At 41.2% G+C, this 17,755-nt stretch overlaps 1 protein-coding gene across 5 annotated transcripts in view; it reads right to left on the bottom strand.

Annotated features, from left to right (window-relative positions):
• The window catches only part of PTPRG (protein tyrosine phosphatase receptor type G), a 718,204-nt gene that overhangs the window by 274,687 nt on the left and 425,762 nt on the right, over positions 1-17,755 (bottom strand). For all 5 annotated transcript variants that reach the window (XM_011280147.3, XM_045051777.1, XM_045051779.1 and 2 more), the window contains one exon: positions 16,195-16,343. In XM_011280147.3, the coding sequence (XP_011278449.3) occupies positions 16,195-16,343 (149 nt within the window). The remainder of the gene's footprint in view (positions 1-16,194; positions 16,344-17,755) is intronic.

The following is a 17,755-nucleotide window of genomic DNA, read 5'->3' as shown; positions in this document are numbered from 1 at the left end:
TGATGGTTATAGCAGGGAAAAATGGAAAGAGCCAAAACGTCCATCAATGAAGCATTGCTAAAATAAATTATGTCACATCCATATCAGAAAGAGAAGCAAAAATTTATCAAATGATCTACTATGTGATACTAAATGAGGTACTTTATAAATACTGTATTTCTAGATCCTCCAAAAACGCTCATGAGGTAGAAATTAGTATTAAATGACAGTTTACAGATATAGGAAGAGGTTAAAGAGATGCCCAAAGTCACAGAACTCACAAATGGCAGTGATGAGATTTGAACTCCAGGAATCTGGCTCAGAGCCTAAGCTATGCGGCATTTAAATATCATGATGTAGACAGTTACTTACTGACAATGGAAGATTTCCATCATCTAGTAAGTGGGAATGAGCCCATAAAACTACGTAGCACATAGTGGCATTTCCAAGGAGTGTTCTGTATTTGCAAAAAACACACATCCTTTCTTCTTCGCTCATATAATGTCTGAATCATTTTATAATGAACATATATTACTTTGATAATCAAAAGACTATGCAACTTTTGCAATTTCAGAAAAAATTATTCTGTACGTTTTCATATGCTGCCTTTGTATTTTCTTCTGCTTGTAAAAAATAAGGTCTCAGAAATGACATTAATTTACTCACTGTTCTGTTATTTTCTTCCCTGATCTTAAAGTAAAATCTGCTAATTGTGAAAAATTTGTAGAACACAGCAAGATTCAAGTAAGAAAATTTGATTTTGATTTCATTTTTGCAGGAGTGAAGAATCTTTCAAAACATGGAAAATATTCATAACATGTGAAGTGACGAAGCGTGCTATGATTCACTTCGATACTGACTATACTTTTATCCGCCCCCGGCCCCACATCCAATATTGGAAGAAGTAGATCAAAATGGTAACAGGGATCATTCTGTCATCACTTGAACACAGACTCCTAAGCTCCTTAAAAGACAGTATAAGGCTTTACTGAGATTTCGATCACAGTAACTCTCTTACATTAGTTTTCTCATCTGAGAGGAAAAGATACTGATCATTAACTGCTGTTTTTATGGACAGGTGTTTCGAATATGTTTTGATGAAATGACACGATATGTATAGAGTGCTCTAAGTACATGAAGTCAGTACCTGTTGAAGCGTTCACCTATCATTATTATCCCAGGAGTTGTTTTCATAGAAGGACTATGGGGGGCGGAGGGTATCTTTAACTTCTCGACACCAAATCCAGGAGGTCCCCAGAGGGACTGAGGGAATGTGATTTTGAAAATCTCTTCTGAATTTTGTGGCTTGGGTGATATGACCCAGCTGTAACCAGCTTCTTCAGTGGAGTCTGCTTCTGTAGTTCCTGGTTCTACTTTGGGCCTCCCAAGACTAAGGGATTCCTTTTTCCATGAGAATCCCTTTAAAACTATCAAGACCCATGATCACACTCTACCTGAACACCGTTGTTCATTCCAATCATCTGCTCTCCAGATGAGGCATGCTCATGTACCAACATGGATAAACCCAGTATGTCTTTGAGATCTGATGCTTCATCTCCTCAATCCATTCACCCTGTATCTGGGGCCTCCTTCTTCCCTGGGAAGTGTCTCATCCAGCCCACTGTGTCCCCTCAGAGTCTATTTCAGATCCCTCTTACTCCAAGTGAGGAGTGGATCTGATGAGTTTTATTAATGTGTTCAACAGAGATAGGAACTCTTATAATTTGCTCTTTCCCTTACATTAGCATTTGAAGAGGCAGCAATACCTTAACTAAAAGGGAAGAATTTCAGGCACATTTGACACTGACTTGGTTAGCCTCAGTCATTCAACGAGACTGGTATACTGGAAAGAGGGGGACATTCCCCAGAGTCTACAAATCATCTAGTATTTGACTCCAAATCCAGTTCCTGCTTAAATCATGAAATTCTAGTAAACTCTGGAAAGGAAATAGCAAGACTGAGCACAGTGGAGAGGCACAGTGTTCATGTTAAAAATACAGGGCATTTTATTTGAACGTGGAAAAAACAGGCTGATAATTGAGTGTTTTTGTTGTGTTTTGTTTCTGTTCACCAATAATAAGGAACAAGTGAAAATCACATAAATGTGAGTTTAGAAAAAAATTTTTATTTATTATTTTTTTTTTTTAATTTTTTTTTCAACGTTTATTTATTTTTGGGACAGAGAGAGACAGAGCATGAACGGGGGAGGGGCAGAGAGAGAGGGAGACACAGAATCAGAAACAGGCTCCAGGCTCTGAGCCATCAGCCCAGAGCCTGACGCGGGGCTCGAACTCACTGACCGCGAGATCGTGACCTGGCTGAAGTCGGACGCTTAACCGACTGCGCCACCCAGGCGCCCCAAGTGCCTTCTGGTTAAGATTCACCCTGCTGGTCTCTTAAGGGGTCATGAAATCACGGGGCTTATGTATTTTGTTCACACTGAAGTTCCCAAACGCTTATCACAATGCCTGGTTCTCTATGATTACAGAGGAAGGCACTGGTCTGGGATGGGGTGAGGGCTGGGCAGAGGAGAGAAATCTGGCAACTTCATAAACTATCATGTATAGGCACTGGAGAACCTTCCAGCGAATGAATCTGCGGAGAAATGCAGCACATAATTTTCAGGGCCCCTGCCTTAGCTCATGAATGAAACTGATAATCTCAATCTAAAATTCCCAAAAGCATGCCTTTTAACTCTGCTACTGTAATTGCTCATGTACATATTAACAGCTCTCAAAGACCTGGACCTCATTGACTAATTGGAACAATCTGTCTTGATATGTAGATGTAATGGTTGTTAATATAAGAGCTATACTCTGGAAGAACAGACCTTAAAAATATCATTTTTGTAAACTGCAACTAACCCTCAGCCTCACAGCGTGAGGCAACAGGATGAATGTGTTTATTTGGGAGTAAATAATTTATTTGGGTCTTTCACATCCTTAAGACAAGAGGTAGTTTTAGGGGAGGATTTGCTGCTTTAAATGTCCTTTTTATGAATGAATTACATATTTTCCTTCTCGGGATTTAGAGCTCTTTACCCTTTAAGACCACTGAGACAAGAAAATGAAGATATTCTATGAGAATGGGGGTTTCTTAACAGGTATTACTGCTTACTCTTTTAGGGGACTGTGTCCATCAGCAACCGAGGTTCAGCAGCGAAGAAGACAGACAGGCCCCCCTCTCCTCCAGCAGTTGACATGCAGCGTGTGTGTGCGTGGGGGGGGGGGGGGGAGGCGAGTTCATAAACAAGTAAACAAATCAATAAGTAATTTCAAAAACTGATGATTGCTATGAAGAAAATGAAGCTGGGTAACAGGAAAGAAAGGGATTGAGTTGAAAGGAGAGAGCATGGAATATATTAATGGGTAGGATTTAGAAAGGAATGAGCCATGAGAAGGGATAATCGGGGAGAGAACATTCTGGACTGAGGACACAGCTGGTGGAAATGAGGTAGGGAGCTTGAGGGGTGGGAAGAGTGAGAGCCACGTCCAGCAAGGCCTTATAGGGCCAAGTAGGATCTTTGGATTTATTCAACATGGGACTAGAAACCACTGGAAGATTTTTAAACAAAGGAAAAACATATTGCGATGCAAGCATTTAGAAGAACACTCCGGTCACTAGATGAGTGGACTGTCGGGGGCAAGAGAGAGCTCTCAGGAATCTATAGCAATGGTCAAAGGCCGACCATTTGCTGGTGATGGTGATGGCTTGAACCAGGCTGGGAAGAGTAGAAAAGAAAAGAAACTGATGAATTGGGAGTGTGCCGTCCAATGTAACTGGAGGATCGGGATACAATAATAATGGCTAACATCAAGGAAGCTCTTAGAATGTGCCAGGTGCTGGTGGAAGCACTGACCTCTACTATCTCAGAGTAAGCCTTCCGAAAGGGGGTTTGTTTCATTATTGTTGTGTTTCATCACTGCACTATGTTACGTTCTTCTTCTTCTTTTAAGTTTATTTATTTATTTTGAGAGAGACAGATGCAGGGGTGCAGAGAGAGAGGGAGAGAGAGAATCCCAAGCAGGCTCCGCACTGTCAGCACAGGGCCCGATGCGGGGCTCAAACTCATGAAACCGTGAGATCATGACCTAAGCTGAAACCAAGGGTCAGACACTTAACCGAGGCCTGGGCCACCCCGGCACCCCACGTTACATTCTTCTTCAATGTACAACAAATAGTATGTAATCAAAACTGGCATATAATACGTACAACACAAAATCTAAATATTACATAATCAAAAATTTAAAAGAATTTTAAAAAGTGAAAGAAAATGCTATAAAATAATACAGAGTAGTCAGTTATCCGTGATCTTCTAAAACCAAGAAATATAAACATCATAAGAGATAAGCATCCCTATCCTATCTCCCTCAATTAGCATGATCTTCCCTCAAAATACTCAGAATTCATTCAGAATTCAGGCACGAGCCACCATCACCTCTCCTGAAATATCATAATTATCTTCTGACTTCAGTGGCCACAAGTGTTTCCTATGGCCATGTGTAGCCAGAAGGATCCTTCTAAAATCTAAGGCAGATAACGTCCACTTTCTGCTGAGGACATTCCAAGGGCTTTCTATCTTGGCCGGGGCAAAAGCGACTGGGCTGCCCATGGTCCACCAGGCCTTGTATCATCAGGACCCCAACTATTTTGTAGACTATATTACTGTCACTCTGCCCTTTGCTTGCTCAAACATGCAGGGCAAGCTTCTGCCTCAGGGCCTTAGCACCTACTAAAACAAAAGCCACTTGAGGCCAGGGCATTCTGTGTCCTACACAGAGAAGGCTCTATTAAGCAACTGAATGAACATCACTGATAATTTAGAAATGAAAGATGAGTGTCAAAACGTAATTTAAACATTTTACACAGCATCAAGGTATGGAAAAGAACTCCCCACCGAACTACATGGGACAGCATTTCCCCTATGTAGAAAATTCTCATCATTAACCTCTCAGGATGTTACAAAAAACAAAAAACAAAAAAAAAAACAGTTCCAAGGTCAACTGAGTTTGGGAGATTCCTGGTTACAAGCAAGTTTCTCTCAAAAATTTTACTACGTTGGCCCATCATCAAGCAACAAGAGGAAGGTACAGTAGGCAACGTTTCCTAAACGTATCTGAGCCCAGATCACTTTTTGTGCAGAGCATTTAGACCAACTAACAGAATCCAGAAAATGCACCAGGGGCTGCCACACATGGTTATGATGTTTCAACCCACAGGTACTCTGCCAACACATAAATGCGAATAAATACAGTGACGACAGAGAGAGACAGAGACAGAGACAGAAACAGGAGCAATTGCAAAGGCAGAACCAGGCTGAGAAATGGCAGAGCACGGAATGAGTTTTCTTTCACCCCTAGCCTCCTTGGATCAGGGGATGGCGAACCCTGAAGCAATACAGTAAGAAGATTCCCTGAAATACTGAACTTTATAAACCGATGCAGTAAAGGTTTTAACAGGGAGATTCAGAAATCGAAGCTCTATCCGTAGAGTAAGAGCTGGGGTTTAGGAGTCATTTTATCATTAACCCAAATATCTTTCATGTATTAACCTGAGTTTTAAAGCCCTGTCTTCTAAGACATCCTCAAACATTCAAGAGATGAAATTCATATTTCTAAGTAAAATAAGGTTTTGGTGAATTTGCCCAGCTGGTGTCTCCATTTATCACAGTAAATGTACCCAGAGCGGTATCTGTGCTCAACACAGAGCCAGGCCACGCACCCAGGGAAGGAAGCTTTAGGAGTTTCCTCTCCCTTCCATTAAATGGGGGGTGGAGGGGTACTATGAAATTCCATGCTGGGGATTTAAAGGGGAGTGAGGAAATAGACTTTCTTTCAATCCTGACTTTTTTCTCTTCCTTATAAATCTTCTTCACTGTTCTTTCTGAGTGGCGGTGGCACTAAAGAATTTGCTAAAAGCTTTAGATTTAAGATGGCTTGAAACCTTCCTGCTCAAATATTTGACAGGACAGGGGAAAAAAAGTGCAGGGGCGATGTTTCTGAGCCTTATGCTCATAAATCCTCCTGACCTGAACTTACAATACATCTGATCTGGCCGCCTGAGATCTCTACCTTCAGTGCACAAAGGTCTCCCTGAGCCAGTATTATTTGAGTTCCTCAGCTTGGAAACAGACTCTGAGAAAAACAGTATTCAAAGCCTCAAAGCCCTGAGAACAAATGTTATAAAAATAAATAAATAAGTAAGGGGGAAATACTGAATGCTTATAAAAAAAGAAGGTGGAAGAGGAGGAGGAGGAGGGGAAGAAAAAAGAAGAAGAAGAAGAAGAAGAAGAAGAAGAAGAAGAAGAAGAAGAAGAAGAAAAAGAAAAAGAAAAAGAAAAAGAAAAAGAAAAAGAAAAAGAAAAAGAAAAAGAAAAAGAAAAAGAAAAAGAAAAAGAAAAAGAAAAAGAAAAAGAGAAAGAAAACCCTGAATCACATCCAGGTGAAGACTTTCAACAACCAGGTCAGATCCCAATAGAAAACTGAATTGTACATATTTTTTGGTTGGGAAAGGAAAAAAAAGGTGAAAATTATTACAAATTCAGCATAAAAATCCCTCTTTAAAATTTCTGTAAGTCCTTTGGCTAGTTTAGTATCTAAATTCCATTAGTGTGAAACCTATGGCCAACTGATCTTTGACAAAGCAGGAAAGAATATCCAATGGAATGAAGACAGTCTCTTAAGCAAGTGGTGCTGGGAAAACTGGACAGCGACAAGCAGAAAAATGATCCTGGACCACACTTTCTTACACCACACACAAAAATAAACTCGAAATGGATGAAAGACCTCAATGTAAGACAGGAAGCCATCAAAATCCTCGAGGAGAAAGCAGGCAAAAACCTCTTTGACCTTAGCCACAGTAACTTCTTACTGGTCTCCGGAGGCAAGGGCAACAAAAGTAAAAATGAACTATTGGGACCTCATCAAAATAAAAAGCTTCTGCACAGCGACGGAAACAATCAGAAAAACTAAAAGGCAACCAATGGAATGGGAGAAGATATTTCCAAATGACATATCAGATAAAGGGTTAGTATCCAAAATGCATAAAGAACATATCAAACTCAACACCAAAAAACCAAATAATCCAGTGAAGAAATGGGCAGAAGACATGAATAGACACTTCTCCAAAGAAGACATCCAGATGGCCAACTGACACATGAAAAAATGCCCAACATCAGTCATCATCCGGGAAATACAAATCAAAACCACCATGAGATACCAGCTCACACCTGTCAGAATGGCTAACATTAACAACTCTGGCAACAACAGATGTTGGTGAGGATGCGGAGAAAGAGGATCTCTTTTGCACTGCTGGTGGGAATGCAAACTGGTGCAGCCACTCTGGAAAAGAGTATGGAGGTTCCTCAAAAAACTAAAAATAGAACTACCCTACGACCCAGCAATTGCACTACTAGGCATTTGTCCAAGGGATACAGGTGTGCTGTTTCAAAGGGACACATGCACCCCATGTTTATAGCAGCACTATCAACAAAAGCCAAAGTATTGAAAGAGCCCAAATGTGGTATATATATATACACACACATACATACATACAATGGAGTATTACTCGGCAATCAAAAAGAATGAAATCTTGCCATTGGCAACTATGTGGATGGACCTAGAGGGTATTATGCTAAGTGAAATTAGTCAGTCAGAGAAAGACAAATATCATAGGACTTCACACTCATATGAGGACTTTAACATACAAAACAGATGAACATAGGGGAAGGGAAGCAAAAATAATATAAAAACATGGAGGGAGACAAAAGATAAGAGACTCAAATATGGAGAACAGAGGGTTGCTGGAGGGGTTATGGGAGGAGGGATGGGTTAAATGGGTAAGGGGCATTAAGGAATCTACTCCTGAAACCACTGCTGACTGAAACCATATGCTAACTAAGTTGGGTGTAAATTAAAAAAATAAATAAACTCCATTAGTGTGGTCTGGAACCCTTAAGTGTACATGTTTTAGTCATAGGAGCCACTACATGCATGTGGTTCCTGAGCATATGATCACTGGCCAGCCTAAGTGTAAAATACATACCAGATTTCAAAGAAAGTACCAAAAAAAGAATGTAGAATAGCTTGGTAATAATTTTTTATATCGATTACATGTTGAAATAGTAATATTATAATGTATTAGGGTAACAATAGATTGTTAAAATCAATTAACATTTAATTGATTTTCTAACAATTATTATTATATAACATAAATTATATAAGGTAAGTTAGTAAAGTCAAATAAAATCACTTGTTTCTTTTTGCCTCTCTTAATGTGGTTGCCAAAAATTTCAAAGTACACTGAATGGCTCCCATTCTGTTTTCTATCAGACAAGTGCTGCCCTACATGATTGGAAATAGACAGAAGTGGCCAATCCACATAAAATCCAGTGTTTTCTACAATACCTCTAGGCAAAGAGCTGATGGCACTTCCTGTTTCTCTCACTTTCCTCTCTGTATGTTTTACCAGTGGTTCAGCCATGTCTGAACATTTAAAGCCCTTTGACACTTTTTCCTTCCTGTAATCCAATAAACAGCAGTTAAGATTCCAACAAAATTATTTCTACTGCATCAGTGATTCTAAAAACAACCTAAAGCAATGGCAAGAACAACGAGAAAATGATTTATCAAATAAAAGGAATGCTGGTTAAGATTTTGTAGACACTGGAGCCTAGATTCTGAAGTCCTAACAATAAATCTCAGCCAAGCCACTTACCTTTCCAGAAACTCAGCTGTCCCAACACAGAGCAGAGAAAGGGCACCTCCCTCATAAGGTAGGTGAGAAAATTAAAGGAAGAATATCTAGAATGTTGCTGACACAGGTAATGCTTACTAAATGGTGTCTACGGTATCATCATTATGATGAAAACCACCAGCACCAACACCACAAGCCTTCTTTTTGGTTGTCTGAGGGCTCCGCCGGAGTCATCAAGTTTCTAGGTTGAAATTATCTCCAATTTACCTGGGTTTTCTTTTCACGATGTCCTCTGCCTTTCTGTGATTCTGAGGGCAATTCAACCAGGTATTAACACACTATGTGTCACTGACACACCATCAAACAGCCCCGAGCCAAGTTCACATCTAAAGAAGACCGTGTGTGATGAGGGCTGTCAGACATTATGGACATTTACCACGCCAGGGGCAAGGCTTTTCTGCTTCGCCAAATCAGTTCTCTGGCTTTGTACAACCAAGGCATTCACTTCTCCACGGAGCATCCTCTAAGTCCTGGGGCCTCCTCCCATGTTCTTCTTAATTAACACAGGATAGACACATAAAAGATCAGCCAGATGGAAATGAAGTATTTCACCAGCAAAGGATGAAACATTCTGCTCAGAAATGGAATCTGTATTTCAATAAAGTCATTCATTAAATTTTAACCAATTCCCTCACCATTTGATGGCAGTCACTACAGAGAAAAACCCGACTGGCCACACCATGGAGCAGCAAACACCAGATAACCAGGGACAATCTCCTTGACGTTCCAATGTTCCGTGAGGAAGAGTGACAAGGAAAACAGGCACTGCCTTGAACACATCCACAAAGGACTCTCCAACGCACAAAGCAACGTTTCAGAGAAACTGCACAATTCCAGGAATTTCAGTAAAGTACAAGGCAGGGTGAAAGAATCACCATGATGTGGCAAAACTTATTTTTCATAGAAGATGTCTCTGGGTGCCTGGGTGGCTCAGCTGGTTAAGTGTCTGACTCTTGACTTTGGCTCCAGTCACAATCTCATGGTTTGTGAGTTTGAGCCCTGCATCGGGCTCTGCGCCCACAGCACCGAAGCTGCTTGGGATTCTCTTCCCCCCTCTCTCTGCCTCTCCTCTGCTTGCTCTCTATCTCTGCCAAAATAAATAAAAATAAAAAAATGAAAAAAAGAAAATGTCTCAATCTTCCTTTAATGACAGCTCTAATGACAGACGAAGCAAGATACTATCAGGTTCATAATGACCATTGTTTTATGAACAAGCCAAGGTGGTTTTATAATTGTTAAGATAAGAGAAATAAAAATTACCATTAGTGTCTTCTGGAAAAACTTACCTGAATGGGACTCCATTTCTTACCAGAATAGGGAATAAAGGAGAACAGGAGAAAATTTTAAACCTCATTTCCAAAAAAGGGGGAATTGTTACCAAATTGCTTAACTTAAACTGAGGAAGGAGTGGGACAGTGGGCTTATAAAAGTCTGGGGGAAAATGGAGTTAAATAAAGGTAAGTACATTTCTTCAGTGGAAGACTCTTCAAATGTCTTTAATATGCTAATATTTAAATTTTTTTTTTCAACGTTTATTTATTTTTGGGACAGAGAGAGACAGAGCATGAACGGGGGAGGGGCAGAGAGAGAGGGAGACACAGAATCGGAAACAGGCTCCAGGCTCTGAGCCATCAGCCCAGAGCCTGACGCGGGGCTCGAACTCATGGACCGCGAGATTGTGACCTGGCTGAAGTCGGACGCTTAACCGACTGCGCCACCCAGGCGCCCCAATATGCTAATATTTAAAATACATCTTCAAGAAGGCATTTTGTGTATAAATTTATTTCCAGCAGAAAAGAAGGGATACATAAAGGAGTAGGAGCCAAAGTGAACATTTAGTCTGTGTTCTAGAAAGTCATACTACTGGGGCACCTGGGTGGCTCAGTTGGTTAAGTGCCGACTTTGGCTCAGGTCACGATCTCATCGTTCATGATTTCAAACCCCCGCGTTGGTCTCTTTGCTGACAGCTCAGCGCCTGGAGCCTGCTTTGGATCCTGTGTCTCCCTCTCTCTCTGCTCCCCACCTCCCCCTGCTCACGCTCTGTCTTTCTCTCAAAAATAAAATAAACATTAAAAAAATTTTTCAGAAAATCACACTACTGAAGCCAGGGACCAATATGAGAACTTAGCCTCTGGTGGACAGGCCCACATCTGACTCATGTAGCATCCTGCCATGTTTGCACGAGTGTAGCGAGTGACAATGTGGCAGGCCTCTGTGTGGGTCACAAGTGCACGAGCTCACCTGGGTGAAGGAAGGCCGATGCACATCACCTAGGACGTTAATCTGAGGGCCCAACAGAAAGAGAACCGTCTAACCAGGATGTAACAGGAACAATGGAAGAACCAAGATCCATTTCACAAAATAAAAGGCAGAACATGAGCCTGACTCTAGGCAGGCAGAGGGAAGCTGGGCAGACAGAGGGAAGACAAGAGAAGGTCAAGGTAGAGCCCCCAGGCAGAATGTCAAAGGGGGAAAGAGATCACAGAGCAAGGTCAGCCTACAACAAGCAACTTCTTGCTCCCTGAACAAAACTTAGCTCTAAGAATGTCGTTTACCAACACCAGATCGTTCCTGCACTCACTGGGCCCACCAAGGTGACAATGTGTCTGTGTCATGGCTGGAACTAACCCACACTCCTGGGAACATAAACCAGTGGTGCCATGCTATGGACCCAGTTTTTAAAACACAGGCCCGTAAGTTATCAGTGGTGATGAAATCTCAAAAGCTTGCAAGACCAAAGGTGTTTTGTTATTACAGTTATTTATGATTCGGGTGCAAAAGCCAATTTGGTGGTAAAACCCGAAGTGAAGAGATATGGAGCCATTTAGAATACTGAGATTTCATTCACCTCCATGCTCCAGAAAAATTAACGCATTCAAGGAGTAGAGTGGCAGACCCGACTAGGGTCCTCAGTAATATGTATAGCATATGTATCCTAATACCTTTCCCGAAAAAAAATCCTGAATTCTAAAACATCTGGCCTCAAGGGTTTCAGCTAAGGGACTATAGACCTGTACCATATGGTGATGTGTACGTGGTGTATATTAGGAAAAATGTCTTTTCTTCCATTCGCTTGCCGGGATGCTCTAAGCAGTGCCGAAATGAACCAGCTGTGAGTTTCCTTGGAAAGGGCACACATAATCAGTTTGGATCATTTAAGCTTATTGAAGACTCCAACTCATAAAGTACCAATAAGTCTGAATCAACAACTCCTGCGATCTCTTATTGTAATAAACAAGATTTTAATTACCTTACACAACAAGTATGCAATGAACCTCCACTTTAATGGAGCTATCAGAGGTTTTATCTGGAGATTTCTCTTTGCATTAACTCCAACTTCAGCTATTAGTAGAAACACTGCATGATTCAATCCTATTAGTGTTACATGAACCTTTATTTAAGTTACCAATCACAGAACAGGGGATGAGAGTGTGCAAAGGGAAAGCGTATGATAGGGTAGAAGCTGATATAGATAACTGTGGTTGCAGAGATAACACAAAGTTGTGTAGCCATGGAAGAATGGGAACAGGACATACCACTGTTTTAATCACTGGAATGTTGTGAGCCTTTACACTTGAAGAATACTTAATCACATCTGCAAAATCCTTTTTGCCATATAAGGTAATATATATATTCTTAGGTTTCAGGGATTACTGAGGGGACATCTGGAGGGGGGCACCATCCTGAATATCGAAACCCGCAATGATCTCTCTTTATTCCTTCAACTTACCAAGTATCTCCTGCCTTAGGCCTTTGCATGCCCCTGTTCTATGGACTAGCTCCAATTTATCTCTTCTCTCTTAATTAGTATCACTTAATAAATACCTCGTAGCTTAATAAATATCTGTCTAGAGGCCTTCCATAGCTCATGACAAAATATCCCTCTCCTTCAGAGACAATATCCCAACTGCTATCACACAGCTACTTATGTGGCCGCTTGTTCAATTTCTGTGTCATTACCAGAGTGTAAGTACCTTAAGGGTAGGGGTCCTGACTTACCGGTTTACCTTTATAACCCAGTGCTTACATGACAGAAGGCACTCAAGTAAAGTTTGCTGCTAGGCAAGGAGTAAAGCTGCATATATATAGGAGGTGAGGGCATGGGAGGATCCAAATTGGGTCTCACCTCCTAAGCATGGCATTGTAATCGGATTCCGACTTTGTTCCCTAACTTACACTGAGCTGTAATGATTGGTGGCTACTGAAGAGCTCTTATTTCGTTTTTACAAGGCCATTTATTTTTCTATTAGGATGTTTTCAAGTGTAGGAATTCCAAGACCAAGTCCAGGACTCCAGCCAGGACAACGTGGGGAGGTCTGACTTCTGGATGTGTAGGAAGCTGTTGTAGGTGACCTCAAGGCATTCCTGGAGGGGAGTGGGGGGGTGGGCAGCAAAACCTACAAAGTTGGGTTTGTTGCAACTGAGCCTCAGGGAGCAGGTCCCGATTCTTGCGGGCCACAGGCTTACAATTCAGCCTGCGGGGCTGGAGCACTGAGGCAGCTGCTGAAATAAATACCTGAGGTCGTGACTTAGCTCCCAGCGGAGCCCAAAGGAACTGGGACCAGCAATGTTCTCACCCAACAGGCAAGGTACATTTCTCTCTCAAGTCCACAAGAGGATAGAAGGACTTCTCAGGCACAAAGTCCTCAATATTCAAATGTACTTACAATGATGCCACACAGGGAAAAGAAGGAAGGACAGTTACAGCTAAACATACCACTTTCTCTACTTCAAAGCCTCCTAACAGCCACATTTTGGGTGGCGTAATTCTTTGGGGGCTGTGCTATGAATGGGATGTTTAACAGCATCCCTGGCCTCTACTCACTAGATTCCAGTAGCATACCACTGGCCCTAACAGAGACAACCAAAAACGTCCCCTGACAATGCGTAATGTCCCCATGGGTGGGGAACATGGTCTCTAGTTGAGAACCAATCCCACTGCAATCTTCAACCACATCTCTTCTCTGACTCTGTATGCAAGGCAGATAAGTAATTTCCCCCATGCTGACAAATGACTACAGGATACATGACAATTATTTACTTTCATTTTAATTTCTTAGAAAACAATATAGTTATAGGGAACAAAATAAACCAAGTCTGAGATGTTCAAACTGTAAGAACATCAGAGAGCGTTCCTATTGATAAAGAGCTCAAATAAAGCAATTTAACGTTAAAATATTATAAATGTGTTTCAAGCAAAGGTGAGCAACTTTCCTTGCATATTTTAAGGTTAAATCCAATCCCATTACCTTTGGCCTCTTGAAATTCAAGTTCCTCTAAATATACCCACTAAGTAATTTAACACGTTTATCACAATGAAAACAAAACAACAAAAACCAAAAAACAAAACAAGCTACGAACCAGATGGACCTCAATGAGAAACCCAATTAATACAGGCAGCCTTACCATCTGACATTACTTGACAGAAATAAATTCAAACAACTTGGTGGAATAATAAATCTGTGCATTGTAGCTGCCATTTCTAATTAGCTTCTGAATTTCAGGGCACTCTTTGAGTAAAAGAAAACTGAAATATTCATTTAAAGTAGTAAGTTTGATGGGGCGCCTGGGTGGCGCAGTCGGTTAAGCGTCCGACTTCAGCCAGGTCACGATCTCGCGGTCCGGGAGTTCGAGCCCCGCGTCAGGCTCTGGGCTGATGGCTCAGAGCCTGGAGCCTGTTTCCAATTCTGTGTCTCCCTCTCTCTCTGCCCCTCCCCCGTTCATGCTCTCTCTCTGTCCCAAAAATAAATAAATGTTGAAAAAAAAAATTTAAAGTAGTAAGTTTGATAAAGTTAGCACTAGTTTAATGCATCTAGTCCATGCATTTTTCCAAATCTGAATGGACCAGGAGGAAGAGCCAGGCCCGTCTCTGCATTAAGGGATGTAACTAGAACAAGGCAGAAGTTTCCAGTTCCTATCTCTCAAGCTCTTCTCTACCAAGGCAGCCGCCAAAATAAGTTTTCAATCTTTCAAAGCACAGGTCTTTTGTCCCAACAACACTAGCTAAATAAATGACAACCTAATTCTAAGACAAAGAGGTTGTAAAGAAAAACCAACTGGACACAAACCATCCGTTCAACTCACGCTGCGGTCAGCAAGAACAGAAGGGAAACCCCAAACTTTTAAAAGGACGCTGTAATTTTGCCTTTAGGAATCACGTTTTCAAGTACACATAAAGCTAAGATTTCTAAGAAATGATTCATTCAGTATACAGGAGGAGGAGAGCCCATTAAGCAGAAACCCTACTCAGGAGTCCTTTAACACGTGTGACTAGCACAGGAAGCCCCACAGATAGAAGGGTCTTAATACCAAAAATGTGTCAGCTGGACAAGAAAAAACGGGAAGCGTTTTCTCAGAATAGTTGTCTGGTTTCTCCAGCGATCACAGATAAGAGACAAGGTTATATGCGAATATGAGCATCTCCGAAAAAAGAAATACTACTGCTTCTCTCAGTTTATAGGGATTCTTCACTTAAGCTTCAAGGATGCCTAAATGGCCCAGAAATGGGCTTGAGGAGCTAAGGTGAATGACGAAATCCTATAAACGATATGCAAATCTGTGTGTATATCCACGTACTTTCCCTGTATGGAAGGGGATCTCAAATATTCACCTGATTATCAAAGTAGGTCATGACTTAATAGAAGGTGCCAAACACTAAGAATCTAGTCAGAGGCTTGAGCCCATTCAGTTCTTCCACAAACGTGTACAGCTTACCACATGGGGAGCCAAACAGCCACCAGACTTGATCATGATGAAAAGTAAAAATCAAGTTAGCAATAAAAGGGGTGAGCTGTCCCCACCCAATATTAATGAAGGAGTTTGGAGACTTGTTCCCTCCCGCCCTCCCCCAAAAGATACAAACCATCTACTGTACGTACCCACATCTTCTGTCTAGCAGCATGGATCTTTGAGAAAACGGACACAGGAAAGGCAAAATGTCATCACTGATCCCAGCAATGCTATCCGCGAGTTACACCACCAATGGCCACAGCCTCTTTCTTGACAGCGGGCAGTAGCAAAGAAACCTTACAACAACTGCCCTACCGACAAAAGGTTCTGAGACTCCGCTTCACACATCAACTAACTTTTCTCTTTTCTAAAGGGTGAAAACAGTCCCCTGAGTTTCATAGAGAATTTCACCTTTAGAAAGTGGGACTTCAGAAACAGAGTAAAGACACTTGTGTCAAAGGAAACAAATGGTTGAAAAATCCTCAGACTGGGGGGGGGGGGGAGGGAGTCTCCTCAAACCATGAGGCCCGGGACTTCCCCATGCTTCTCCAGTTAAACAAAGATGAGAAGCTTGTGGAGGGCTATACACGTGTCATGCTGCATTTAAAAGATGGCCAGAGACAAAGGTATGGAGGGTGCAAGTTTGATTTGCAAAGTCACTGGGGGTAAACCCAAAGCACCTCATTAACGTGAAGACCCAAAGCAGGGCTACACTTGACATCTTGTTCTCACCTCCACAGGAAAGCGCCTCCCATTGATGCTGTGTTCAGAACCTGCAGAGCCATTGCTATGGCCCCAGTGAAATTCCACCTTCTCGGCTTTGAATCTGCCAGGCAGGCCAGCACCACTGACAAAATAGTCGTCCTTTAGAAGGATGGCAACTGTATAAAACGGAAGGGAAGGGAAACAAAGTGAGTTTCAAAACAAAACTTGAATGACATCTTCCACCGCTGCAAATAAAGTCCATGATTACATGATGTGAATTATTTCCTCACGCTCCTGTTTGAAAAACAAGTCAAAAACACTAGTTGGAATAAATTAGCACAATCTAGCTGCAGAATGTTCTCAAGCACCAGTTCACTCTAAATCATGAAAATTCCCAGGGAATGATCTCAGAATTTCTTATGCATTTCATAGATAGAAAAAAAGAAAAGAAAAGAAAGAAAAAGAATGGAGACAGGAAGAGAGTAAGTCGCTCTGAATGAGAATTGTCTAAGTCTGCCTGACAACCCAAATTATCTGGAGAGTGAGATCTTTCTTTTTGTAAGCTTGGATTCCTGGGGCTACCCTAAGGTTCAAGGTCTGGAACGAGATGGGAAAAACATATGAGAAGACAGATGTAAGAGGCACGACTCTTTAATTAGAAAATTTAGGCAAAGATATCGTTAAATAAAATTTGCAGCTTCTTCCAATTTTAAGGCAATATCAGTGGGCACACAGCCAGAGTTAGGGTTATATTCATTGTATTTGATAACGGTGCACAGGAAAATGCTGGGAAAATTGTATTCATTAAGTCACTCAAATTATTGCAGATAACCATATTTAATTTAATGCTTCTTTTTATTCCATGTATAGAAAAATTTTACTTGGCCCATCCAAAAGAACACCTAAGAATTCCATAACATAGGGAAACTTAGTCAATTTAAACCCTAACTTTCCAACACATAGCCCTCTTCCTTGAAACACAGGAAGGAGAAATTGAGAGCAAATACGTTGGATTTATACTAGCATAACAATTATTTTCCCCAAAGGAATGTAATATCCAAATGCATAACGGATTTCATTTTGTAAGTGATACATTCCTTTTTCTGTTTGTTTTGTAAAGTGAATTAATTCATTCATTCAACAAACACTTATCGGGTGCTAAACACAGGTGAGACGCCAACCAATATACTTCATGGTTTGTGAACAGCCAAACTTGTAGAAGCCACAGAAAAGCTCTTGTATCCTCACTGTCTCTTCTTCCTAAAGTGATCCTAGTTCGAGCTTCAGAGAGAAATCCTGCATGAAAATTAGGTTTCCATAAAAGATAGGGACTAGACTAATGACCCATCTCTAAAAGAGTGCAATTAGTTTCAGTATTTCTCTATATAAAGGAAGCATTAAAAGCAAGTAAAGGAAACCTTCGCATATAAATCCCTTTTTATTGCATTCAAAGGACAATTTTTCTCCAACTTCTGAAAAATATACAGTGAATGTTCAATTAGTGGGACAGCGAATTAAAAGATGAAACAAAGTGAAAGCAAGTGCTTCTTGCGCTGATTAAACATGCTACAGCACTGTCTCACTTTGG

The sequence above is a fragment of the Felis catus genome, chromosome A2, assembly GCF_018350175.1.
Source record: "Felis catus isolate Fca126 chromosome A2, F.catus_Fca126_mat1.0, whole genome shotgun sequence".
In the NCBI taxonomy this organism is placed as follows: Eukaryota; Metazoa; Chordata; class Mammalia; order Carnivora; family Felidae; genus Felis; species Felis catus.
Note: the sequence above shows the minus strand (reverse complement) of the source record. Positions and strands in the feature narration are given on the sequence as shown.